Genomic DNA, 26,695 nt, shown 5'->3' on the forward strand with positions numbered 1-26,695 from the left:
GTTTATGAAGTTGGCGGGGCGATTACCTCACTCGCTACTCGCTAGGGAAAAACAAAGCAAACTAATCCCCCTTCCCAACAAGAACATGATGTCATGCTGAATGAATAAAGCAGTTCAGTCTAATTATCAGGATTACAACATTTGATGATTTTAAAAGCTTTAATGCACAATTGATAATTATTTAATGGTAGCTAGAATAAAGTCTCCTGCACTGTGTATGCATATCAATCTAAACATTCTCAACACTAGTTTGCATCGCCAGCACCCACCCAAACTTAGTTTACTCAACTTTCAATCTGAAGAATTGAGTTTACTCATGTTTTTAAGGTTTCATAACTCTTTCTGACGTGCATTTCCTGTATACTTTGCAGTAGGGGACTGTAAACTGCCACTGTGACCCGTACCCACAAAAGCGGCAGGAAATGAATGAATGGATAATTTCACTAAGAATCATGAGCCTTCGGGGCGCTTACTGTAAAAGATAATGTTGTGTGTGTAATGTGTGCGTGAGTGTACATTAATTGATCTGAGTGAGACGAAATGCCCTTTTCCGCATCTGTTTTTCTCGATCTCTTCTCCTTGCAAAATGCAGTCTTAAATTCTTGTCATCAAGGCAAATGTATTTATAGAAGCATTGAATGTTTGTATGTGTGTTTATACATGTGTGATTTTCTTATTTTTCCTTTTTTCGTTTGCCAGGAAAAGGGGAAGATAAAGAATACCCAACTATTGGAGCACGACTGATCAGGCTAGAAGATAAGGTAGGCACACTCCTGCCGCCCAGTGTGTGTGTGTTTTGTCTTTAAGAAAGAGAGATAAACTGACTAGATTACCCTAGTATGTGTATGTGCCTGCATACCTGTGCGTTTGTGTGTGTCTGCGTGTGACTCTGCCTGCTTGTGTCTGTTATCAGATGAACGCGTGTGGTGGAATCTTTTGATATGACCAATGTTGTGGCTGGACTCGGTTAATCTGTGCCAATGTCACACATACACCTGCATTCACTGCTCTTTGCCTTATCAGCATCTCTTCAGTGCTGCGTTCATGCTGCACTTACATTTCTGTTCATTCTGGTCGTTTTTTACTCCTATACTCGGCTGGGTAATTGTGATGATTTTCCATGCCAGCCCTTCTTTTTTCCTGTAATCCTAGGTAGGTTGGTTGGTGACAATTCTTGGATGTTTATGTTTCCATAAGGGAACATTAGAGTACTGGAAGCATTAAAGAGAAAAGTGTGAGGCATAGCCAATAGGCAACAGCTGTGTTATGAAGCTCACGGGTGTAACTAGGCGTGTCCTTTCTCGCACAGGAACGGGCACAACGTGATGCCAGCATGATGCAGACAATGATGCCAGTGTGATGCCAAGATAGACTTTTCCCCTCTGGGGATGGTTGTACCAGTTGGATTGGTTTGTGAATGTGTCTGCCTCCCTGTCTATCTGCCTCCATGTCTTTCCATGTGCAAATCATAGGTTATGAAATGTGTTTGTTTGTTTTGGTGTGCGGCTACATCTGTTGTCTGTTTGTCTGACTGGTGGCATTACTAGAAAGTAGAATTATGTTTGCGGATTTGGAAACGTTTGGAAATGTGTTTGGACGCTGCAGCATTTTATTTTATTTTTTCATGAAACTGGTGTTTAAAGTTGAATGCAAACCTTATTGTCAAGTTGTTCTCACATCTTACAGTAAATTAATACAGCTCCTATACAACAGAACGGTGCATTCTGCAGCCACTTCTTTTCTATTCAAGTCAGCCAGCTCAGGATTTCCCCGTCACATTTACCATCCCATCTCTGTCTGCTCATCAACACTGATGTTCTCTAATGTTTGCATGCGTTTGCTGCTCTCAGACCCCTTTGTTACAGAGAGAGGAGTAATGATCTTGAACCAATATACGCTGCGAGCCTGAAGACCTCCCTCAGTGATTGAGTTACGGCCCATTTGCTCTGGGCTACATGTTGTGATCGCAATCTCCTGATTGGAAACATAAACCTGCGTTCAGAAGTGCCTCCCCTGCCTATGACTCTCTTTTTCTCTCTCTCTTATTCTCTCTCCCCACTCTGCCTTGACATGAAGGCAAAATAAAACTGAGTGGTGGATGGTTGAGAAACAAATCAGTGGAAGCCGACTGACGCAGGCTGCTAAACAATGTGAAACCAATCACGGTTCCTCTAATCAGAACTGTGTTCACATGCCTTGCTGCAACAAGTGTCCTTTCAGAGTGGAACAGAGGACTAGCAACAGCAGCATGTGACACCCAGAGCCACCCATTCTTCATAATCACTATTTTCCTCACCTCAACACCCGCCCCCCTTCCCCTGTCTCATTTCTGGTCGTGTGAATTTCTTGTTTTGATGGTTCTGACGGGCCAGCACACCTGTTATATGGAAACGGGGGCCTCCTTTTTCCCTCAGGCAACAGGTGGATGAACCTGTCGACCTCTGTTACTTGGTACATTCCCTGGTCCTCCTCCAGATAGGCCTGCACCGTTAAGCTCCAGCAGCACTTCACAGATAATATTATCCACTCTAGATAAACTAAATATGTCAACTTTATGTTTCTGGTATGTGGTGATTTTATAATTACACTTAGTTTAGTGCCCATAATTGAGTAAAATGATCTTGATTGTAACTGAACACAGCATTTGTGCTTCTGACCCATCTTCACTCAAATCTTTACTTTGTTGAAAGTTAGACTCAGAATTCTGATTTTGACGTCTAACAAAATGTCTTCACTGTTGAAACAACATATCAACATGAAACCTTTGTTAATAATGCCCCATCCAAACATAACGCTCAACCTGAATGAAAGTGCACCACAATGTTTGGAGTTTACAGATGTATTATGAGATAAAGTACACAATGAATCAAGTTTGTTGTAACTTCAAATGGCGCTCTTGAGTTCAGTTGTCAAGTTACAAGTTGTTTGCAACACAATCTCCAGCGTTGTTTTGTTTGCCTCGCATCACTGCATGGATTTCATAACGTTGTGTAACTTCTGAGTTGTGTCACCTCTTGCACGTTGCTCAAAATAGTAAACCTAATCACACGCAAAGCAAAACCCTGGTGTCACAGTTGAATCACCTCTGAATAGGATCTTTCCCAACAGCCCAGAGGAATTATTCATCAACTCTGTGCCCTAATGTTTGTGTGTGTGGGTTTGTGTGTGCTCAAGAGTGTGTTCCCATGCCTTTCTCAATACTCACTCTTGGTCGGCCTCCAGCTACTTTTTTTTTTTTTGACAAATTCCCACTTTCTACTCCCTTTTCCCCTGTAAAACATCAGACATCGACCACTCGGACTGCACTTTATGCTGCAGCTGAGTAAGTAAGATAGAATCATTTTCTTGTCCACCTTTTGTCAGCACATCACTTGTAGATGAATTTATCTTCAGTGGGATGAAGGGGGCTCAGGCATTGTGTGTCCTGTACAGGGTTAGACAGTGATTTATCACACACAGACAAAGACACATATAGGTCTACACACAAATACACTCACACACACATGAGCATAGAGTTGATTAATCACCAATGTGTCTAACCTCACGCTCTCAAGATTGAATTCTCCAGGAGCAACTTGGAAACGAAGATGGATGGTACTCTGTGACAGTGTGTTATCTTTCTGTCAGACACACTCGATGAAAAATACCCAAACGACAAGCTCAAACAGTGGCCAGTGTCTCTGGGCTTCAGCGTGGCCTTTCAGAAAGGAGCTCACTGCATGCTTTAGGATGAAGTCAGCCCACTGCTTGTGGTAAATCTCTCCCAGTTTTATAGGAACAGGATTTTTTCTCATAGCAATAGACAGAAAGGGAGGGAAATTACAACAATATGCTTTCACATAGCCTGTAAATGTCTGTCTGAAAAACAAGCTTATGCTTTTTTAGTCTGATCCTATTTTGTTTCAGAGATTTAACAATATCGTGAAGTGTTGTGGAGCCCAGAGCAACCCAGCAACTTACAACTGAAATTAGTGTGTAGAGCTGAAGGCAGTAGCCTTTAATTATGTAGGAAGAGAAATTTGTTTTGTTCAAGGTTGAAAGTTTATCACAAGGCTGAAAAAATATTAGTCCACACCAAAATATGTTTTTGAAAACGGAAGGTACGACAGTTCATTATTCAGAATTTTCAGAACATTCATTATTTATCACTTATCTATCTAAAAAGTACCCGAATCTTTAACTTGAAATCGGGGGGTGGTTTTCACAGTTTTTTCCTAAATCACTCAAATTGTAGTCTGTGTTGAAACCATATATGTCTAAATTTTGAATTTGCTGCTAGTTGCATTATCATTTTACTAATTGAGACATTATAAATATATAAATATATATGTTGAAAAATAAATCTGTTGTGAGATATTTTTATATATATATATATTTAAAAAATAAAGAAAAAAAATACTTCACCAATACACCAATCAGCAGCAAGGGGACAGTTATGTAGTGTTTGTTTCGCATTCAATATGAAGTCCATCATAATTTAGTCATCAAAGTGGTTTTCAGTTGCATTTGGAAACTGCATCGGTCTTTGGTGGTTGTGAAACCCTCAGTAGTGTCTAGTGAAGAAAATAATCTAATGTGCCCTCCAGAGCTGCACAGACATGTCTCTGCTCAACACGTCATTATTTGTGTTGCTCTAAGTACACTACATAGACCATAGATCACACTCAGCCAGTTATATTAGGGTAAATATACTGTGCCATGTATGTCATGCTTATATCATGTGCATTAGCGCTCGGCGTGCGCGGAAGAATGCATGCCCTGACCGTAATAGCATCTCAATTAGGTAAGTATGTTGTAAATTACAGCAAGGCCAAATACTGGGAATACTTGAGGGCCGGGACAGAGTGTTGTGTTTGTTTGGAGTCCATCTGTAAGGCATTTAGGGCCCCTCGTCCTTAAAAAGCATGGCTTTGAGGGGGGCAAGTGTGTGTGTGTGTGTGTGTGTGTGTGTGTGTGTGTGTGTGTGTGTGTGCGTGTGTGTGTGTTTAGACTGGTCCGATCCAGACCCAGTGGAGGGCTTTAGAGACGAGGTCTTGCTGAACACATATGCACATACTGTATATACATATTTATAGATTAGGCCATATACAAAAATACAAGTGGATATCCAGGCACACATAAATATACAAATGCAGTCACACATACACACACGTGGTTGTCCAACCAGCAGTGTCTCAGTGTCTCAGCTCTCAGCAGGACAACAGCTAACAGGAGCAGCTTCAGTACCTCTTCAGCCGGTGCAGGAGGGACCTGAGAGTGAACGGCTGGAGGAGAGAGCAGAGGAGCAGCAGCATTTTACGCCTTAAATCCATTAATGATTTGCAGTGTGTGCATCAGTAAATCTATTGTATCCAATCATGTTTTCCTCGATTTTGGATATTGGCATCCAGAGCAAGTTAAGCCCACATCAATTGGAACTATTACTGTAATCCCTTTTTAGTGCCTGGAGTATTCTCTGTGGCTATAGTTGTGATGCTGGATTTTTCTACAAAACCTTAATTTTTACGATAACAACAGAATTAATGCAAAGGACTCAAAGACTAGAGGAAATATTTATACTTTAACCAAGTAATAATGTAATAAGCCGAACAGCATGTTACAGACCACATACAGAGATATAAAAGTTTTTAAAGACATTTTGAAATTCTTTGGACTTGAAAGATGCTTCAGAGTTCAATGAGGTTTCCACTGCTCTTATGTCATGCTCAATTGAATTTTAGGGAGAAGGGTTGTTTTTCCAGCCTATTTAAGTTCCCTGGAAATATTCAGAGGATTTAAAGTTACAGTTGGCACCTTCAGTCTTTTTGGATAATAAAAGGGGGAATTAACTATCTGCAAACATCAATCTTTGTGCAACATTATGTTGGTATCCTACGCAGCACAATCACATCGACCAAATGGGCAAAAACCAACATTAGAAAGTTCATTCGCTCACTGCTGTTTATGAAGAAAGTTTATTTAGTATCAGTTAGTCACCTTGCGTGGAGTTCAGTGCTGTAACTTTTATTTGGGTTCAAAGGTTTTCAGGAAGAAATGTTCCTCTTAACTGCAGCCCCACTTATTTACAGTAATAAGACAATTGTATTTGTATTGACAATTTACATAAAATTTCTGTCTACAACTATTTCTGTGCACATATGAATATTATTCCATTATAAACTCATAAAGTTATTTGTCCCCTGTAGAGTTGCATCTCAGTGAGTGAGTGGTCACACTGTACATGTGCCCTCCTCCTTCCCCTCCTCTGGGTCATTGCTGTCGCTCTATTCATTCCTCCACTTTACAGCATATTCCTCAACACTCTCCCTTTCTCTCTGTAATTAGAGTGATGGTCACAGTGACCCACTGTCAGTCCTTTCCTGCCCTTCTGCTTGAATGGGTACGTCTGCTGCCATCTTGTCCCCCTTGCCCCTTGTCTAACAGTCTCTATCTTTCTAGTCCTCTGTCCCCCCTCTCTTTCTGTATTCCCGTATGGACACCTCTCTGTCTTTCCCCAACCTCCCCTTTGCTCCTATTCCCAGCACCTCTCGGCCCTGAGAGCACCCTGTCTGTTGTTGTGCTGTGTTTTGATATATGTGTGTATTTGGCCGCAGCGTGCTCAGCGGGGAGCCAGACTGACCGGGCCGGTCTAAACAAAGAGAGGAAACTTGGCAAAGGAAGCACATGCGCGCACACAAATCCTGGAACACACAGCTTCACTGCAGCGACCGTACTCTTACTGCCCCATGCTGCAGACAAGCACATGCAGAATCTCCCTGCATGCTTGGACTTGGCCTGCGACAGCTACAGGACACAACAACCGAGAAGTTCCCCCTGTTTTTCTTTTCGGATTAAATCTAGTTCTCTGAGTCCTGTCCTGCACAGGCCTCTTTGTGCTGCTGGTGAATGTATAAGTCTCTCAGTGCAAGGTGGCACTGGGGGAAAAATTGTAGTCATCCTTAAAGGGAAATTTTCTTTTCACAGCCCCCCTGCCACCGGGAGGTCAGAGGCCATTGTCTTCTACAGAACAACAGCCCCCAGAGCTGCTAGACTTTCAGGGGACAGAATGCATGACTTCATGTCCGACTGACATAAGTACTGTATCAAAAGCCTCATTCACTTAACTGAGCACAAGACAGGTACAACGTCATCCTGTAACATCCTGTGTTGGCCAGATAAATATATGCAAGCACACATCCAGAAAGAATACTCTCTAACATTGTGATCGTACTGTTTACCTTGCAAGGCGAAGGCAAAATGACCACGATAACTTTCCAGGGCTGTAAAATCCTAGGTTCATAAATGACTGTGCAGTGTTGTGGATTTGTGTATTTTTTCCTATTTTCGGCCTTACTCTTGAGCAGCCTTTCCTTTTAGTGACTGCACCACCCTATACTGCACCAAGCTGAACTGGCCTTTCTCACGTCGACACTTCCCACCGTTGATGTGGTATCTTTATAGCATTGTGAACTCGATAGCATGCAACGAGTGGTGTGCTGCTGGGAGTTAGATAGTGCACCAGGAGCGGTGTGCTGTTTGTAGTGCAGTCCAGCAGTAAATCATGTTTCGGCAGTGCGCTGGGGATGCAGCCCCTGGCAGCTCCCAGACGTCCTTTGGCTCTGGCTCCCTTCTCTTAGCGCCACTCTCTAATTTCAGAGCCGGGACCCTGCCTACTACTGTGTCTTTACCGCATTCCCACAAACCAGAGACGGACAGTCTGCCTGCATGTCTGGCTGCTTGCTCTCCATCTCACAGTCTCTCTCGCGTTCTGTCTCTCTCTGCCTTTGTGTCTCTCTATCACTCTTTCGCTCTCACTCCCTGTTTTTTGCCTGCTGAGCTTGCCCCTTCTTCTTTCCTCCGTCTCATTCTGGTTCTGTGCCTTCAGGATTATAGGTCTGCAGTCTCACTCACAGCATCTAAATCATGCTGTACACTGCCACTGTCTCATCAGCCCCCCCCCCCCCCCCCCCCCCCCTTCCCCCTCTCCTAGTCTCTCTCTGCATCTCTCTAGCACCCACTGTGGGCTTGCTCGTTGGCTGTAAATACCCATGCTACATTTCCATTTTAATTGCCCGAGTTTCGCAGGGCCCCGGGATATATTTTTTGCACATATATTTTATTGTCTTGGCCAAATGCCCCCGCTACTTTGGTTGGACCTGACCACTAATATACTCCTACATGGACCAGTTCATTATCAGCAGGGAGGTGTGAGCTTATTTAAGAAGGTTATGAAGGGGTCAATATACAGTTCATGAAACAGGGGTCTGTGTTTTATTGGGACCTGTAGTCTTACTAATACACAGTGCTAAGTAGCCCTGGTGCCACCCTACTTTTGAGTGCTATTAAATCAGTCTATACAGCATGGAACAGTAAACCAGCTGCAAATAATGCCAAGCTGTGTAAATTACTCCAGAGACCATGAGTGTAAATGTCACCGCTATTAAGTCAAGCTGGTACCTGGGGAACGTGTGCATATGTGAAATACTCTGTGTACGTCTGTATGTGTGTGTGTTTTATGCAGATGTGTATCTCTGCTATTCAACCATCATGCACTCATAAAACTCCATAAACCTGTAAATAAAAGCTGTAGTTAGTGAAACATTAATCTAGCTTATCGAACTGGGATTCCCATGAAGCCTGTAATTGGTCCTGTTGTTTGGCTAGTTTCCCATCATGCCAAAGCCGGACTCTGGCGCATCTACCTCCCAGGGGGTGGGTGCTGAAGACTCAGCTATACCCAGGGCTGGCTATTTAACCCCAATACTTAGCACTGATAAAAAAACCCTGAAGCAAAACCTGATGCACTGAGAGGTTTGGCATTTTTAAGCGTAAAATGGATTTGTAGAAAGACACCGTCCTGTATTCCTAATTAATAATTTGGTTATTAGCCCTAACTCTGGTATTGGCACTTGAAACTTAGCAGTACCTACTAATAACAGACGTCCTTTGGCTCTGGCTCCCTTCTCTTAGCGCCACTCTCTAATTTCAGAGCCGGGACCCTGCCTACTACTGTGTCTTTACCGCATTCCCACAAACCAGAGACAGACAGTACCTACTAATAACTCCTGATTTTGATAATGATAATAGTCTTAATTTGTTGGGCACTTTTCCAAAAAATAATTGTTGCAAAATGCCACACAAGACAACACTCCCACCCTCTGAATGATAAGTGGTTATAGCTAATGGATGGATAGCATGGTTGTAGACAGAGTCTACAAACTTTTGACTCCATTGAGCTACTGTAAATGCAAATGTCAACATGCAAAGATGCTGATGTTTACTGGGTATAATGTTTACCTTGTTTACCATCTTACTTTAGCGTGTTAGCATGATAACGTTTTGCAAGCATTTCGTCATAACCCAACATGTTAAAAACAAATTAAAATTTTTAACTGATGATGGAGTTTTTGGAGTTTGGACTTTTCACTGAAACAAAACCGACCAACCGACAGATAAACTGACATTGCCATCCCATTATATGATTAAAAATAAAAATTATTTATTAGTGTTGTGCCATAGCAGGCTAGCGCCTTAGTTCATGGAATGATTTTAACTAGCTGTTACTAATGCAGGCGTGTTTATGACTGTGAAAAGAGTTGACTGGGCCACTTGTGGTTCAGACATTGGCCCTATGGTACTCTGTGCCCAGACACATCCCTCAGGCAGTTGGGTTGCTAGTGCCCATAGTAAATAATGGTGTGTGTGTGTATGTGCACACCTATGTGTTTGCCCGACTTGCTCCATCCACTCTATGCCCAGTCTCCTGTTGGCTCCCATTTGCTTTAATGGCCTCAGGTTTTTGCAAAATGCTTAACAAGCATGTCTGTATTCCATAGTGAGTTTTTTTCTTCATCAGTAAACGGCTAATGATTTTATGGGAGTATAATGGTGGGTGTTTTTCTATACCTCTGGGCCCCGTGTTTCCCTGTCGAACAATTAAAATGACACACCTTTCAATTGTGTGCAATTAACTTTGTAGTCCACACAGGATACAGGCCTCGCCTAATCTCATACGGTACAATGGGTGAAATGAGGAAGCTGTTATTTGAGGCTGAATCAGTGAATGGGACCTTGAATGGGAACTGCATATTTCCACCCCTTTTAATGTTGACCATCAAATAAAGGTTCCCCACCCTGTGTCTGTTATGCAGCTATCGTCTGATAGTACAGCTACAGGCGGTGCAGCTTATCCAGTCTCAAATGTTGTAAATAGAGTTGAACAGCCATGTCATAACTCACATACCTGCCAAGTCTCACATTTTACATGAAACTTATATTTTATTGTGTTTGCTGGATTGGTTCAGAGTGAGACAGATAAGCCCCTTTGTTGTGCCAGAGTCAATTTTCTGTGTATGACACTATGACGCCCATTTGCTTGCTGAGAGAACCTCCTTCCAGGAATCTTTCGAAACGGGTCAAGTTGGAACAAAAGAAACAACACTCACCATTGAAAAACACAAACACAAAATACCCACACTGTGTCCACCGTGTTCACCAGATAGTCACTAACTTTGTCTGCCTCCCGTGGGTTTTTTAGACTGTAAACAGCTACCTGCTGCAGCCAAAAATGATGGTGACGAGAGCGGTGAGAGTGAACCAAAACGGTAAAATTACGGACCATAAAACCAGAATGATGAGTTTAAAAACACTGAAACACCCCTGTAGAGCTGAGAGGAACTGCAGACTGTGGGTTTGTCCTTACGGTTGACGTAAGTGTGAAGGAAGAAGTCAGTGAGACACAGACAACCAAACAGAAGTATTCTCAAATACATTCCTCAACCTATAAACAAGGTAAGAAATATTTAGATCAGCTGATACTCTGTATGCACAGCAGACAGCTTGATCTATGCGTTCACTCGCATTCCAATGGTACTTAGGAACTGAGACAGACGAAGAGATAGATAGAGACAGACAAGCAGATAGAGATAGAGCGAGAGACAGACATTAGTCTAAAGGTTTCGATACTGTACGTCTCCTCCATGACATACTGCTGAGGACGAGAGAGGCCAGGAGTGTCTGAGCTGAAGTCGACCCGATAAGCAGAGCAGATAGAGGGTTGCAGTGAACCTCAGACAGAGACAAGAACGAAACAGAAGGGCGGGCTGAAAGGGATGTCTCTTCCTTCACACACAAGGAGGAGTCTTGAGAAAAGACCAGAGAAGACAGGAGCGACTGGACCAAAGTCGAAGTGATAAGGAATAGATAAGGTATTCTGCTGTGTCTTATGTTCTCACAGATGCTGGATAGAAGGAACGTGATCAAGTAGTTGTATTAACTAACTAACTGGCATGGGAGTTGCTCTAAAAATCATCCAAAGCACAGAGTTGGACGACAAAATGACTTTTGTTTTTGTTTTATCTGACATATTTTGCATTATTCAAAATTCCATGTTTGACAAGCCAAGTTATATCACTTTTTTCTGTAGCATCTGCACACAAAGTCACTGCTCACGCACTTGTGAAGCTCAGCAGGCTTGCACACACGGACTAAAACACACACAGACACATCAAGTCCGCTCACAGGCAGCTTGTTGTGAGAAGTGAACATCGAAAGGTCAGTGTCAGCCAAGAGTGTCATTCCCATCAGTCCACCGCTGGCCAAACAGCCTGTGTCTGGGGGTCAAAGGACATCTCACCAGGCCTGGTAATTAGAGCACAATGGAGCCCATTCTGGCCGTTTGTGCAACTGTGTGTGTCTTGTCCTGTCAGTTTGTCTCAGCTGACAGGAGGTTGTGCGCGACTCGAGGGAGAGGTGAAGAGGGAAGCGACAAGAGCTTCCTCTGGAGGAAAGAGGGCGAGAGGGCACTTGAGGGCAGAGAGATTGTGCGCATTAGAGTGAGTGTGTTCGCATGCATCTGAGTGTCTGTGGAGTGTGCATATGTTTGCGTGTGTTCACTATTGAATTTTGCAGGAGGGCAAGTGAGGAGTGTGTTTGTGAATGTAGCTATTTTTGACTTCAAATCGAGAGTAAGCCTCTGTGTGTGTTTGGAGCTCCTAGCACAGCTCACTCAGCACCTTGACATTGGCACTGGGCCTCCGCGTAGATCTGCTGTCTCAGCTGGATCGCTCGCCTCCCTTTTCCTCTGACCCTTCTCCCCCTCCATCACTCACTCCCCCACTCCTGCTCTACTCCCACCTCCACTCCAGACCCTTTCAGCTTCCCTCATCCAGGGGAGAAGAGCTTAAATCACTCCCTTCTCTCTGCCTCTCCAAGGGTTTCCTTCCCCCCTACATACACTCACCCCGTCCCTCCCTCTCTGATAGTGTTGAGGAGGGGGATGGGCTGTGACTGTTGACTTGGACTACTGTGGGAATGCAGGTGCTGTGTGTGTTTGTGTGTGCGTGCTTTGGTAGCCCTGGGCCACCAGCCAGCTCGGTGTCTGTCATCTGTCACACCAGCCGTTCAGACTGTGTTGTCATTGGTATGACAGCATGCTACGGCAGATGGCTGCCAAAATATCAAAACAATCTCGTCTTAGCACTCACGCAACTAAGGTTTTAGTCAGTGGTAATTAGATTATAGTTTGTGTATTCAATTATCAGGTATCACTAAGGATTATTGATTACTTTTTTGATTAATCAATTAATCTTCTGGTCTGTATTATGTTGTAACTTTTATGTCTGACCAACAATCCAAAATCCAAAGACGGCACCAAAACCTCACATTTGAAAGGCTTAAAAAATGGCATTTTCTGGAAGTTTTGCTCATAAATGACTTAAATCGATCATCAAAATTGTTGATTGATTATCTGACAATTTCCCATTGGATTAAAAGGTTAACTGGCTAATTCTTTGTATTACATATTACATATTTGTACACCTGTTGATACTTATTCAGACTGGATGCTTTATGCAGAAGGATATAAATGCATAAAGCAAAGACAGAATTGCATGCAGCAACAAGTGTATTTCCACTGTAAACGAATTAAATGAAATGGAAGCAAACATAAACATGCGTCTACTGTAATTTGAAATAAAAAAAATCACTGTTGTTGTTCCACCAACTAACTCGTATAAATATACATATAATATATATAAATGAAGAAGAAAAGCTAAATATAAAGAAACCCATTGTTTTAAAAATGAGTGTGCTGTTCCTTTAAATCATTGTTATGAGAAGCTATTCGCCTGTGAAGGCATTTGACAATGACACCCTTGACAGTCTTTGTAGCCTTATCTCCCCAGCTCAACAATGACAGATGGTATCTGTTGCAAGTCGCAAGCCGCCGTGTCACCCTGCACAATGAGTCCTCCGTCCCCATACCACGTTCCCACTATAGCTGTAAACAAAATGCACAGCAGGCGTGGTCACACCAACGGACAGAGTCTCTTCTTCTCCCGCTCCCTCTCTCCTCTTGGCTGTTGAGGTTAACCACCACTTGTATTACACTGCATTACAACTCATCAACAATATGCCGGGCAGAAAGAAAAACAACCCACACTTGTTGTCCTCTCTCTCTCTTTTTTTCTCTCTCTTTAGCTAAATCACAAAACAAGCGGGCCCAAAACAGTGAATTGCCTAGAAACCCAATACGGACTCCACCCTGGAGATTACACAGTCAACTCAGCCAGCCTGCACTAGAATAACAGCCTGGCCTGCTCTCACTGTCCCCAGCCCAGTGTGTGTGTGTGTGTGTGTGTGTGTGTGTGTGTGTGTGTGTGTGTGTGTGTGTGTGTGTGTGTGTTTATGTGTGCACAGGCATCTCAATGTACCGTGCTCTCTCTGCTACTGCTAACATGTGTGTGTGCATGCATGCATACATGTATTTTTAGCATACCTTTACATATATATCAAAGATAATTTCAGTCGAGTAGGTTTGTGTGTGTGTACATGTGAGTTTCTCACAAGTGGGTCTGAGTTTACCTCAGAGTCGACTGTTGGACAGGAATATGTTGTAGCACAACTGTACAACAAAGTCTCTTGTCAAAATCTATTGTCTGACATAGCTACACCTCATACCATTTCACACTCTGCAACAACAATCATGTCACTCAGCAGAGGCAGCTGTGTCTTTGACTGATTCTTTCGTACTCTATCTTGTGTAAACTTTAAATCATAAAATTCAAATTTTTTTTTTACAAGGATCAAAACAGCAATGCAAGCAATTGTGTAAAATACAAATTGTACTAACTCTTGTTAGGGGCAATGTCTAGATTATTAACAGTGACCTATTAAAAGAACTGCATGCATGTATTATTAATACATACAAAGCATGATTTAGCAATATATCCCACCAGGTAGTGGCACAGTGACTGTGAGAAAAAAGAAAAGTCAGAGCCAGGAAATGATCAGGAAGTTTTGTAAATGAGAATTAAAATATCGATTCATGTCATGTGATTATTATTTCAGGAAATAAAAGATGAAACAGAACAAGACAAAAAGATCCTGATGGTCACTTTTGAACCACTCAATCAATTAAAAAGTCAAATAAGTGGTGTACAAACATTTTTACAGCAAATTTACATCATAAAGGGAGCATCATGTAAATTCTTTGTTGTGTTCCTTTACTAGGTCATGCTTTCTGTAAGAGAAACAACAGTCCTGTTATTGTGGGGAATATGTAGTCAATTGCCAACATACTGACTCTATGTCTTCTGTGGCATAGCAATAGATTTGAAACAAGGGACTAGATTTTGGATTCATTTGCTTAGAAACTCCTGGGAGTTTATTTAGACTTAACCAGGAAGTGCATGCTATACAAGTTAGAAAAATCATAACAGATACAGACATAATAAATACATATAACTGTTGAAGCATTATTGTGCACTTAATGCTTTGAAGGGTAACCCTCTCTCTCAGCATATTTAAAAAATGCAACCGAGGATTGAGGGAACAACAACTGTAGGAGTCGTGGCCTCGTGGCTGTGTAGTGAGTGGGTCAGGGGACATGGGGGAGACTGACTGACACTGATTAGAGGGCGTTATCATTCTTTTTTTATATAAATGTCATGACATAGATAAGTCCCAACTGGTCAACTCTGTGTCAGCATTGGCCTTGCAAGTTTCAGGGCTGATTTAAAACAGCAGATGGTGTGTTGAAAACCTGTGAAATGCTGATTTTTATAAGTTTGGTAAGAAATGTCAATATTAACACCAGCACTGATATGTTTCACCACAGTACAGCCATATCATTTAGTTTACAGCTCAAAAAACATGTCTAAGTCCGCAGTGCCTCTTTAATAACATTCACAAATCACATTAATAATAATGTTAATGGTGGTTGAACTCACTTTTTCCAACTGTATCAACTCTGAACTTAAAAGTCATATGTTGACAATATGTGGCAATCAATAAATTTTATGTCTAGGCATCCAGCATGTATAGTTGAAATGGGGGAAAAAAGGCTATTTTGATTTGGGTTTCTGAGATTGTGCTGCCCATAGTTTGGAAAGCTGGATCCAATCTGAGGCCAGTCAGGCTGTGGTGATCGAGGCTTCTCTAATGCTAGGTCTGTAGGTTTGCAACGCCTGACTCTGGCCTACAACTGGGGCAGAATGGCTGATTGTTTCCAGCCATGATGGAGGTAATGAGGGGGTGGTGGTCATCATGATACACACAAACACAGAAACACACACAGACTGACCTATAAGTGAATATTCATCCACGCATATGCATGTGCGTGTGTGTGTGTGCGTGTTTTCAGCCACAGCACATTGGCTCTCTCCACAGACCACAGGGTCACTCTGCTATAGTCGCTCATTAGTGGTCACCTCTACTGGAGGACACATGCCCTCACACACACACACACACACACACACACACACACACACACACACACACACACAAATACACACACACACACACACATATCCAAGAACACTCACCACCGGCTTTGCACATGGAGATTTACCACACACACCTTAACGTAAATCCACTCATCCAGTTCACAGTATTGTGTTTGATGCACGCCATGTTAGGAGCCTCAAAGTGAAACCACATGCAGCTCAGTTCGAGCAGATCTGCTAAATCTCTGTCAAAAGGTGGCTGAGTCGTGCCTGTATTAGGCGTGCAATCACGCATGTGTGGTTGCTGTATCACAAGATGCAGTGTGACAGGCCTCGTGGAGAAAAAGCTGACAAACACATACACAAATATAGACTCTCTCACACAAATACACACACTCACACAGACACACTTCACGTCACAATAGTCTGGAAACAGAAGCATTTGGGGAAGTAAGCCTCTTTAATAAAAAAAAAGCACATGTAAATGAGATGCATATCTCTTACAGTAAGTCCAAAGACTTTCATAAAACGAAATGACTAATACCAAAAGAAAGTCTGCAGTCACGTTGCTTAAATATTGGAGAAGTAGGTTGAGTAGTCTCCCATTCCTTAATAAAAGCTCTTCAAGTGCTTTAAAAACAGCTTCAAAGAATTACTGTGTGAAGGTATAAGCCCCAGTGTACTGCACATTCACTATATTACTCCCCAAGTTGTTCCAGTAAAGCACCTAACTGATAGTGACACTGCACTGATAGGTTAAGATTTTAATATAAAACTTGTACTACTTTCTTTTGGGCTGCATTTTCCAATGTTAAGTCTTCAATGGTAGACCTTAAGTTATCAGCAAAGCTTTATCACACTTTGTGACACTTTAAAGCACTGCCATGAAATTGAGGGTGAATGGTGTGGTAACGTAGGATTGCATTTTCCCACGCTTTAGTAGTTGTATGTTAAGATTTTCCCAGAGTTCAGCCCATCCTTTCCAGCCAAATGTCCCAAATCTAGTGTGGCAGGAAAAGCTTGCTCTTTAGGTCTGGATGGTTTCTGAGGGCCCTGACACACCAAGCGGGCAGTTGGCTGTCCAGTTGAGCGTTGGTGGCTGATCATTGCCTGTTTGTTTTGCACCGTTGCTGCTAGTCGGTCCTTTCCGGTGTTCACTGCCGTTTATTTTGCGTGCCTTTTGGGCATTTTGGCTTTATTTGATGTGTGAGAAGGGAGTAAGACTGCATTCAGACCATCTTATAGTCCTCCCTGAATTCACAGCCCCCTCGTTCATTTGAATGGGACCAGTCCATCGACGCTGGGGGGGGGTGTCAATGGAGAGGGCTTTAGTAAACAAAAAAAATGGTTGTCACTGTGATAACTTTCCAGAGAGGTAAAACCCTTCCTTATAATATTATAAATTAACACAACACTGTCTGAATGCCCAAAGAGGAGATGTGGGGAGAGAGAGGGGATAACACGCAGGCCAAGGTCCCCAGATGGATTCAAACAAGGGACGTTGCACCTTGGACCACTCAGCCACCAGAACACCTCAGTGTTTCACCAACTTTAGTTTAGTGCCTATTTTTCACATATGTCGTCATATATTCGTTTGTTTCTTCGGCAACCAAAGACAAGCTGACAATGTGACCAGTGATTTCCTCTTATTCAACATATAACGAATGCTCATTTTGGTGGTCAGATGGTCACTGGCTCTACTTATTACCGTGTGTTCAAGTGCAACTTATTTGCATAGGATGTGCTTTGATACAAAGCCTTTGATCAGTCAGCTTTTGTTGGTGCTAGTTCTTTGAGGTTGGCTTGGTGCGTCAGGGCCATCAAAGAGAGAGAGACTGGACACCGCTAACAAAGCTGATTATCTCCTGGCCCTACAGCACCAGTCAAACGGGTTACACATTAACCACCCACGCGAACGCTTGGTCTGCAACACCAGCTCCTGCTCCTCTGCTGTCGTGAGCAACATTTATTGCAGCATAAAAACCCACTTCAGTGTTGGATGGTAGTGGAGGAAAGTTTAAAATATCATCCAAGTTTAGTGCCTCAGGTAACATATTAAACAGAACAGGGCACTGAAAGAGTTTAATAGAGCTGCAAGTTATATATTAATTAATCTCATCATTGAAAATAGGAAGTGATGCCTTTGAGCATAACAAAGAATTTAGGGAACACTCAGTATCTAACAGAAACAAAGACACATAAAATTTGGCCATTTAGAGAAGAAAGAGACCTCCTAATTTTATCTATTGTCTATGGTTATGTTGGTTTTAGGCTGGATGAGTGACAGAGTAGGACTTTTATTGTGCTTTAACTAGTGCTATTCATTGACTGGTGCTAGCATCCCAACCAGGCGTCCCAACCAGTCCATAAAGCACACTACAGCAGCAGCCTAAAGAAAACATTGCGTGGGCTAATTATTTTAAAAATACTACCCAAAAGAAACAAATATCTGTACAATTAATGACTTTAGTCACAATGCTAACAGTGTGATCAGAGACCTGGTCACCTAATATTAAATGGTTAACTAAATCTTAGTTAATTACCCTTTTAAATATCCCTGTCATCCAAATTGGAAGTATTGAAAAATACCATGTGCATGTGGAGCAGGCAGAAAAAAACAGGATGATGGAAGAGAACCCTGAAAAGCCTCAGGCCTGAAGACCTAAAAACCTAAAGACTTGATTTGATTTGACTAACCTTAACCTAACCAGCCACCAGCCCTTTTCCCTGGGATGGAAAGCTCATTTTGGCCTTGTAGGAATGGCTGAAATTCTCAGTCCCTCTGTGGTTATGAGGAGAGAAGAGTCTGGAGCACCGGGATGTACCAGATGGGATGCTTTTTCCGATATGTAAGCATTACATAACACCAGGGTGTGGTTTATAAGTACATGACTGTGGTTGCTGCTCAAAGTCTGTAGTATATATGGGTAAATCATTGGCATATTTCGTCGGTGGTGTAACCTCTTTGGTATTAGGGGTGGTTTTTGAAGGAAGGAGGAAGTATAGGAGTGACGTTATGTGAGACAAATGTCCAGCAGGTTATAAAATATTTCCTATGACTTCTTGGACCCTAAAATATTACTTGCCTGACTCAAGTTTGCTCATCTTCAACGGTCCAAGTCCATGTTTGCATGGGATCTGCAGTGTTTTTGTCAGTTCCTATAGATCTCCACTTCATGTATGTTTGCATACCAACGTGTATATGCTTTGCATATCAATAGATAGCTTGTGTCTGCTAGTCGTTCCCAGAAAGCTGCGCTAGCTGAGGAGGGCCTGCCCTGTGTATGAATAGCCCGTAATTGCAGCTTGATGGAAAACACTAATGTGGCTCGTAAAAAACAGGACACTTAAGACTGGTACAATTACTCTTTCCAGCACTCAAAGCCAAGAAAACACACCATGCAGTGCACTCTTGAAGTCATCAGGCTTCTGACCAACAAACAAGCAGCAATCAATCCAAACTACTGTTGGCTTTTGTTGCTTCTTAAAAGCTAAACTATGCTCCATTGTGTTAAAATGAATTTAAAAAGCCACGACAAAAGGAAGAATCGTTCATAATTATGACAGAGTTAGGGTTGCATTATTAATTGTATTGCATTAGAACGCTTGTTTATACTCGTAAAAACATCAGTTCGGCTGTAAGTCATCAAGGCTGCGAGGAGACAGAGAGAGAGAGCGCCTAAGCCTATGGGTATTTTGTCAGATTCATGCAAAGCAATCAACCAAGTGTGCAGCAATCATAGCAGATAAGGTTGCGCTGACAAACACAGCAGGCCATTAACCATCTGATGGCCAATAAATCATTAATCTCTGTACAGGATTTCTGCAGAGTTGTTCTGGCACAATGGTCCCCAATCTTGAGAAATATCCAATGTCACTGCTGAATTGAATTAGTCATGAGGTCACGACAGACCCACACAGTTTCAGGCCTACTTTCAGTGAACTTTCACCAGCGTTGTTTGTTGAATAGTAAACTTAAGCTATGTCAATAAAACTAGAGAAGTTTGCAGAAACGTCTGGATGAATCACATCAAGCTAAATAGACCAGAACGTGGAAAATATGGCTTGGTGCTGTATTTAGAGTGCCTTTATGTGGCAGTGATTTTTGGGCTGCTGTAAACACGTGTGTGTGCATCTGTGTGTGTGTATTGTGTGGAAGGACCAATACATGTGTGTGCATGCCTGCTTCGGCACAGGTGTGTTTCATTGTGTTATTTGGTCATTGCAAACCAGTGTCTTTGTTTATATTTCCGTGTGTGTGCTCGGCCAGTCATTCCCACCCATTTCTGAAGCGTACTTACTGGTGTCCCTGACTCACAGTTCCCATGGGCTACATTCTGCTGACTCCTCTTCCCGCCACTTTTGCTCCCCTTATTCCTTTCACCAGTCGTATCCTCCCCCCCGTCCCCAGCATTATTTTTACCCTCTTGTACTAATTATCCCTTGTGATGATTTTAATGAGTGTGCGTCACTTCGGGCAAAGCTTTGTAGGTTTTCCCACTCTCTCTGGTGTTGTTTTCTTTCTCTGTTTTTTTTTTTTTTTTACTGTGGTTTGTCCTCAAAGCAATTTGCGGGTGCAAAAAACAAAGAGGAGCTTGTTTGGAGCTCACAATCAATAGATTATAACTCTGTTGACTGAGAAAGAAAGGGGGAGAGACAGAGTGAGATATAGCAAGAGAGCTAGTGGGAAGTAAAATTATATGTCTGTGTGGTTTGTCATCTCTGTATTTCTGTGCATGAATGGGTATTTGTGTTGTGTGTGTGCATGTGCACGCACGTATGTGTATAGGCCTGTCTACATTTTTGTGCAAGGGTTTTGGTGTATTTTTTTACCTTCAAATGAATAATTTTAATGAAAATTAATTTTATTGTTCAGGAATCTTTGCACATACCAGGAATCAGACTTAGGCTGTCATTATATTTCACATAAAACAACAAAATCTATAAAAAATAAATTGTATATGTATTTATACATCAAAATATTAAATCCTAGCTTTAAAGCTAAAATTGTGAAAATGTATTTATTTCATATATATTTAATTGCATATTTGTTTGTTTAATTGCCTTTGTCTTTGGTGTGTCATTTCACTTGATTCCTCACCCAAAAGAGGCAGTCTCTCTTGCTATGCCTCACTAGGGAATGCCCTTTTAAATATTATACAAGGATTGTGGGTTGTAGAGATCTGGATATTATCCTGCCTCTCCTCATCCACTGTGACAGCTACAAGACCACAGAACAATAACCTGACAGGAGAAATCAAGGTACAGTAGCAGCGATGTGTCCAAGAGGGAGTGAAAAGAGATGTCTGCTTTTGTGGAGCATTGAGGCCGGAAAATAGTACGGTGGTGTAAACTCTACCTGCGCTGACATGTGGCTAGCTGCTGCTGGTGGGTGTTTATACTTAAGATAAAGAGGCGGCGGTCTTGAGGTACGGGATATGGAGTGTATATATATATATATATATATATATATATGCTAGTGTATTTTGGACTTGACAAAGATTGTTGAAAACAAGTGACAATGGCTGGATTTCCATGACATTTTCTGTGGATGGTTGTAATCCTCAGGATGGATTTGTTTTCTTCGGATGACCCCCAGGCCTTTCGTGTAGTGCCACCATCAAGCCCCAAATATTATATTTATTTAATAATCTAATTGCCATGAAATTTGCTAAGCCATACAGGGACAAACCTTCAGCCAGAATATGATTTTGGGATGTAATGAACGTTGCATCCTCTAGGGACTGCTACAGGGGCTCCAGGCTTTGAGTCCTGTTAAACATTGCTGTCTTAGTTTTGCATTATCATTAGTACTTTGGTGTAATTCCTGTAAACAACCAGCAGCATGGTAGAGATGAGAGTTTTTCTCATAAGCTGATATTTTTCCCTAAAATAAATCTGTCCTTGCAGTCTTTACTGATTTCTCCTATACAGTCAGGTGGTGTAGAAGTAGTGTGGGAGAGGCTGCAAGTCTTCTGAACAGTCTTCTTCAGACTTTCCCGTCCTATCTCACATTATCACTGTCCTAAGGCAGCCGGCCACCACGTGCACTGTTTCCTCTTTCCTATCCCCTGCAGTCCTGTTCTTGCGGCGCAACCCAGCCCGGTATCACATTCCCGCTGTCCATCACTGGCACAAGGCCCCCGCTTAGCAGCATAGAAAGTCCTCGGGGTCAGCTCATAATGGACCTAAATGCAGCTCATTATCCTGATAAGGCAGGGGCGGTGGCCGGGCAATGGCTGCCTGACTGGCTGGATGACAGCCACACAGCTTTGACAGGTAGACAGAGGTAGACACAGCCATGGCGGCTATCTGATGGACCCGGCTGACAGATCCAGTTGCACCGGCCTGCTGCTCTGAGGCAATGGAAGAGGTTGGAAACTGGACGCCGCAGAGCCACACAATGATATCTCCAGTTCTGGCCCTCTGCTGTGTGATGGAGTGTTGTGAATGTGACTCCCCCTTCCCTCTGGATACGTGCACTGCAAAACATATCTAGCTTAAGAAGTCAATTTTCTGTATATAGTCGGTTTAAATTCATTGTCTTTTCAGCAGATGTTGGGTTGTAGGTATGGAACATATGGGATCAGTAATTTCATGTCCTTATGTGCCCAGAAAATACTGAAAACTTGATTTAGTCAGTTTTCATGTGTCAAAGGCAACAGGTGAAGTAATGTCCTTATCTGTCATGAAAATCAACTTGTTTAACCCCTGGTCTTCCTAAATTAAAACAAAACAGACTATTTGTGATTGTTAGACCGTTGCGATAATTTTGGACATAATGTTTTCAAGGATTTACTACATTGTTAGACTGTTTTGAGAGAGACACCTTATTTTGAAAGTTTCTCTTTACTTTCACTGTACTCTGCTGTGGGTTGTACCCCGATTATTTAACGGGAGGATGTCCCTTTTGAAAATGACCACAATGAAAGAAAATAGTTAATTATCAAGACATGTAATACATGTTCACATTCATGTACAGCAGCTTTTCATTGTTCTACTAGTTTGAGAACATTCTACATTATACTAACGTCCTATAGACTGGACAGTGGGTGTCAACAGCCGCAGGCCCCCGGGCATCTAAGTAGCCACAGATTCTCTTACAGCCAGATGTCAGCCATAACAGCACCACACACCCTCACTCACAAATCAACTTCTCCGCGTCTCTCTCACTCATAACAGTATCCTCTCTCCTGCTCTCTGCCCTTAGGTGTGTTGGTGTGTGCCTCCAGTTTCTTTTTGTGTATATTGCCTGTGTGTGTCTCTGTGGCTGTGTGTGTCGGCCCGTGTTGATATGCCCGGTGGAGGCATGTTGGGCAGATGCCGACTTTCCGTCAGTGGGCGTTTGGCAGCCGTGACGCAGGGGGATACGAGGGCATGAGTGTCATACAATGTACAAATCTGACTCCTCTCTCATGCCTTTGGCACACACTGCTCTCGTATAGGGTGACGAGGTAAGAGATAGCCCCAACTGGTGTGCTTTGGGCACTACACACAAAAGACACACTCACACATTTACAGCACACACAAGCATCAGGAAAAAAAGCACACGCACAAACTAAATGCACCAATAGAAAATGATTGCACACACTGCCACACACACACACTGATACCTGCTCATTTTACATGGTTTTATACTTTGCAGTATATACCATACCAAGCTTTCAAAGGGAGAGGCATTTTGAGGGTAAGGAGGTATGTGCCTTGATAAAAGAATGGTTGTTGAATGGGTATCATGCTGCTCAGCATATTTGACCATAATCGCTCAGAGCCATAATTTTGACAAAGCATTCCTTGTGAAGTTAGCAATTTGCCATCTCTAGTGTAAATCCACATCATCCAGGTGCATATGCGACCTGCACCTTTTTTCAGCAGGCTTACAGTGTGCTTAAGCAGATTAGGAAATGTTTTTTCCTCTTAGATGGTGATCTTGTGGGCTTTTTGATTGTCTGCTGCAGACTCGCTCCCCTCCACACCTTCATAAGATGTAAAATACTTAATTACAGCTTTCTCTCAGACGTACAATTACAGCTGACTGCTTTTGGTCTTTTTACACCCAACAAAGGCATGGAATATCACATAAAGTCTCATCTGTTATTTCAACTTGAATGCACGCCAAGGAATAAATTAAAGTGTACCAGTGGGTACCAGTGATAGTCTCAGAAATTAACAATGTCTTCTGTTTTATGTTGGCAGTATTTAAATTGGCTAGCTGGGAGGACAGATGTGGGTGGTGACATATGTTATGTGTTCTGATGGGACAAAAGTGGCCTACACTCTCACACATATATACGTACATACACACACAGCACCCACCTCTGTTTCTCACATCACTCTGAAATAGCTCCTTGTTCACCTCTGATGAGAGAGGTGGGGGAGGTAGTGAGAAATGGCAAAAAGAGACAGAGAAATGCGAGAAAGGGTGAGAGTTGACCTTTGGGTCTTGCTGAAGCGAGCTCTGTAAGTGAGGGGGCGGGTGGCTGAACTAAGTGGCTGATTCATTTCCCCAGGGACCCCCTTCCCCCCGAGCCCTTGCACCCACACACAACACACACACACACACTCGCACCCTTTCCCTTGTGGATGAGTCTAGTAATCCAGGTGCTGGCCTCTGCAGAGATGGCAACATGGCCTCTGTTGACCCCAAGGGAGCCCAGCTGGGGTGAAAGGTCACGGCAGAATCCTCCCACTGTCTGTCCGTGTGTGTTTTTGGCTGTGAAGACCACAGGCGGAGCCTCAGGAAATATGGCTGCCACTGGGCCCTGCCTGACCTCTTGTCACTTTTTCATCTTTTGCAACAGAGAAGACGAGGAGAAAGGAGGAACTGAAGTCTGCAAAGTTCAGTTGCGTTTAGATGTGTAGGTGGAAATTTGTCTATAGGGCTGGAAGAAACAAGAAGCAGTCAAAATGGAGTTAGTGTTTTAGTGTCAGTGGACAAAGGGTTTATATAAGGTCTCATAAAGTTGTTAAGTCAGAGCTCTTTGCTAATTTTCTATTGTGTATGGATATGAATAAGTGCTGTAGTCTTTGAATGTACCTCATGTGATTGACTATACCTGTCAACCGGGCAACATTTACATTTCTTTCCACCCTATCTCTAAATACACTTTTCTATCAACACTGTGTTTGTACAAGACAAGGCCTCTAACATTCAGCATCACGCATATGAACTTGGCACACAAATGAACTTGTTCTCCTCCCCCAAATCTCCTTCTCCTTTCAACCTCCCTCCCTCCCTCCCTCCCTCCCTCCCTCCCTGCCTCTCTCCCTCCCTGCCTCGTCGGTGTTTCCTTTCAGCTTGATGCGAAGTTAAGCAGCTGTCTTGATTTGGGTTACGGTGAGTGACGCTCAGGTAACAAAAGCTCAACGCTGCCCCGTCAGCACTCTCCCTTCTGTCAGCGGTGTAGTAAGGCAGATGCTAGCTGAGGCTGAGATATCAACGCAATGCCTGGGACAGACAGCACTGAGGGCTTTATTAATTAGAAATGATCACTTTGTGAACAATATAATGGCCATAAATTAGAAATGCTTACTGGGGTAAGAAGAACTAGCATCAGGTTTGCATTATAAATGAAGTTTTTTGTTCTATAACCATTAGTGTCCAGTTTTCCATCCACTTTTTCAGAACCAGGTTTTTCTCTCGTCAGAAACACATTGAAATGAATCCGTGAGTAAAAGTGTAAAGATGGTTCATAACTTGTTTCCCATGTAACAATTGTATCTTGACAACATGTTAAGGAAGCAGTAATTTGAATTTGTGGTGCTCAGAGGCCCAGCAGGGTTTTGTTTGTTCTTCTTTTCTGAATCTACAGAAAAGAGCCATTTATGAACAGAGTTAAGGGTCAAATGTTTCAGTGTTCCAGCTGAATTGCTGGGAGTTGACAACATAAACTGAAGAGTAAGGCAAAGTCAGAGTCTAAATGATAAGCTGAAAAGGTAACTCAATTGTGCAGAAGAAAACATACATTACTGTTTTATAAAGAGTGTTATCCTGACTCCAAATTAACAAGTAGCATGGAAAACCAAGCAAGTGAATTCCCCATCTCTTAAATGTAATGGGCCTGCTGAGTGAAGACAGGCCATGTAGATGTGGTGTAGTGTCGGGAAAGTTGCATGGACATGATATTAACGAGGATGCAAGCAGGAAACAGACAACAACAAACACACACGGGGCATCTGCAGTCGGAATAATTATAGACTGAACAGAAACAATGATGGCAAAGACGCGTGTGCACACACACACACACACACACACACACATTGTACAGTGAGGACAGCAGGGGTTTTAAGGATAAAGAGGGATAGACTTTACACAATCAAGCTCACCCCCCTCCACTCTATAGAGTGAAAGATAGTCCTCACAAAAATGCGGAGTGACGGGAAGAAAGAGAGAAAAGAGGCTCAAAGAGAAAGACTCCGTCTAGCACCTAGTAAAGGAAGAGACAGCGTGTCTTTACCACTTCCTGCTGCCTGGCAGCTGAAGCTGAGAGGAAGATCCTCGTCTCCTTCTGCCTCCTTTTAATTATGGCCAATTACAAGGCTAGCACGCCAGGACTTATTACACGGCAACCAAAGAGACCCCCTTGAGTATGTTTGTGGGACCGAGGCGCATATTATGGTGGTTTAGCGTAGCGAAATTTCCAAGGCCCGGGCTCCGAGGGGCCTTTGCAGTTCTCTTTTTGTGGTTTTAATGAGAACTGAAAGCATGAAAATGCAGCAGTAGAAGAAGGCCCCCCACTATAAATGAGCAGCACTCTTCCCTAGTTCACCACAGTCTAGCTTTTGAGGTAGCAAGGGGACAATGCTCCTACACATGTGTCACTCCTCAAACTATGTTATGGTAGCTGGTAATGTCTTTATCATAATTGTGTGTGATGGAGGGGTAAAGGGGCAATGAGACAAAAGCGCTGAAATGGCGGTCCTAGAGATGTTGCATAATAGGAAGGGAATGAGTTGAGTTAGGACTCCTATTATATTCCCATAAGTCCTGA

The 26,695-nt window shown here is 42.7% G+C and overlaps 1 protein-coding gene across 1 annotated transcript in view; it reads left to right on the forward strand.

Annotated features, from left to right (window-relative positions):
- Nucleotides 1-26,695, forward strand: part of kcnq1.2 (potassium voltage-gated channel, KQT-like subfamily, member 1.2) — a 144,883-nt gene that overhangs the window by 93,860 nt on the left and 24,328 nt on the right. Inside the window, exon 18 of the mRNA XM_070907431.1 lies at nt 700-761. Within this exon, the coding sequence (XP_070763532.1) occupies nt 700-761 (62 nt within the window). The remainder of the gene's footprint in view (nt 1-699; nt 762-26,695) is intronic.

The sequence above is a fragment of the Enoplosus armatus genome, chromosome 6, assembly GCF_043641665.1.
Source record: "Enoplosus armatus isolate fEnoArm2 chromosome 6, fEnoArm2.hap1, whole genome shotgun sequence".
Taxonomy (NCBI): domain Eukaryota; kingdom Metazoa; phylum Chordata; class Actinopteri; order Centrarchiformes; family Enoplosidae; genus Enoplosus; species Enoplosus armatus.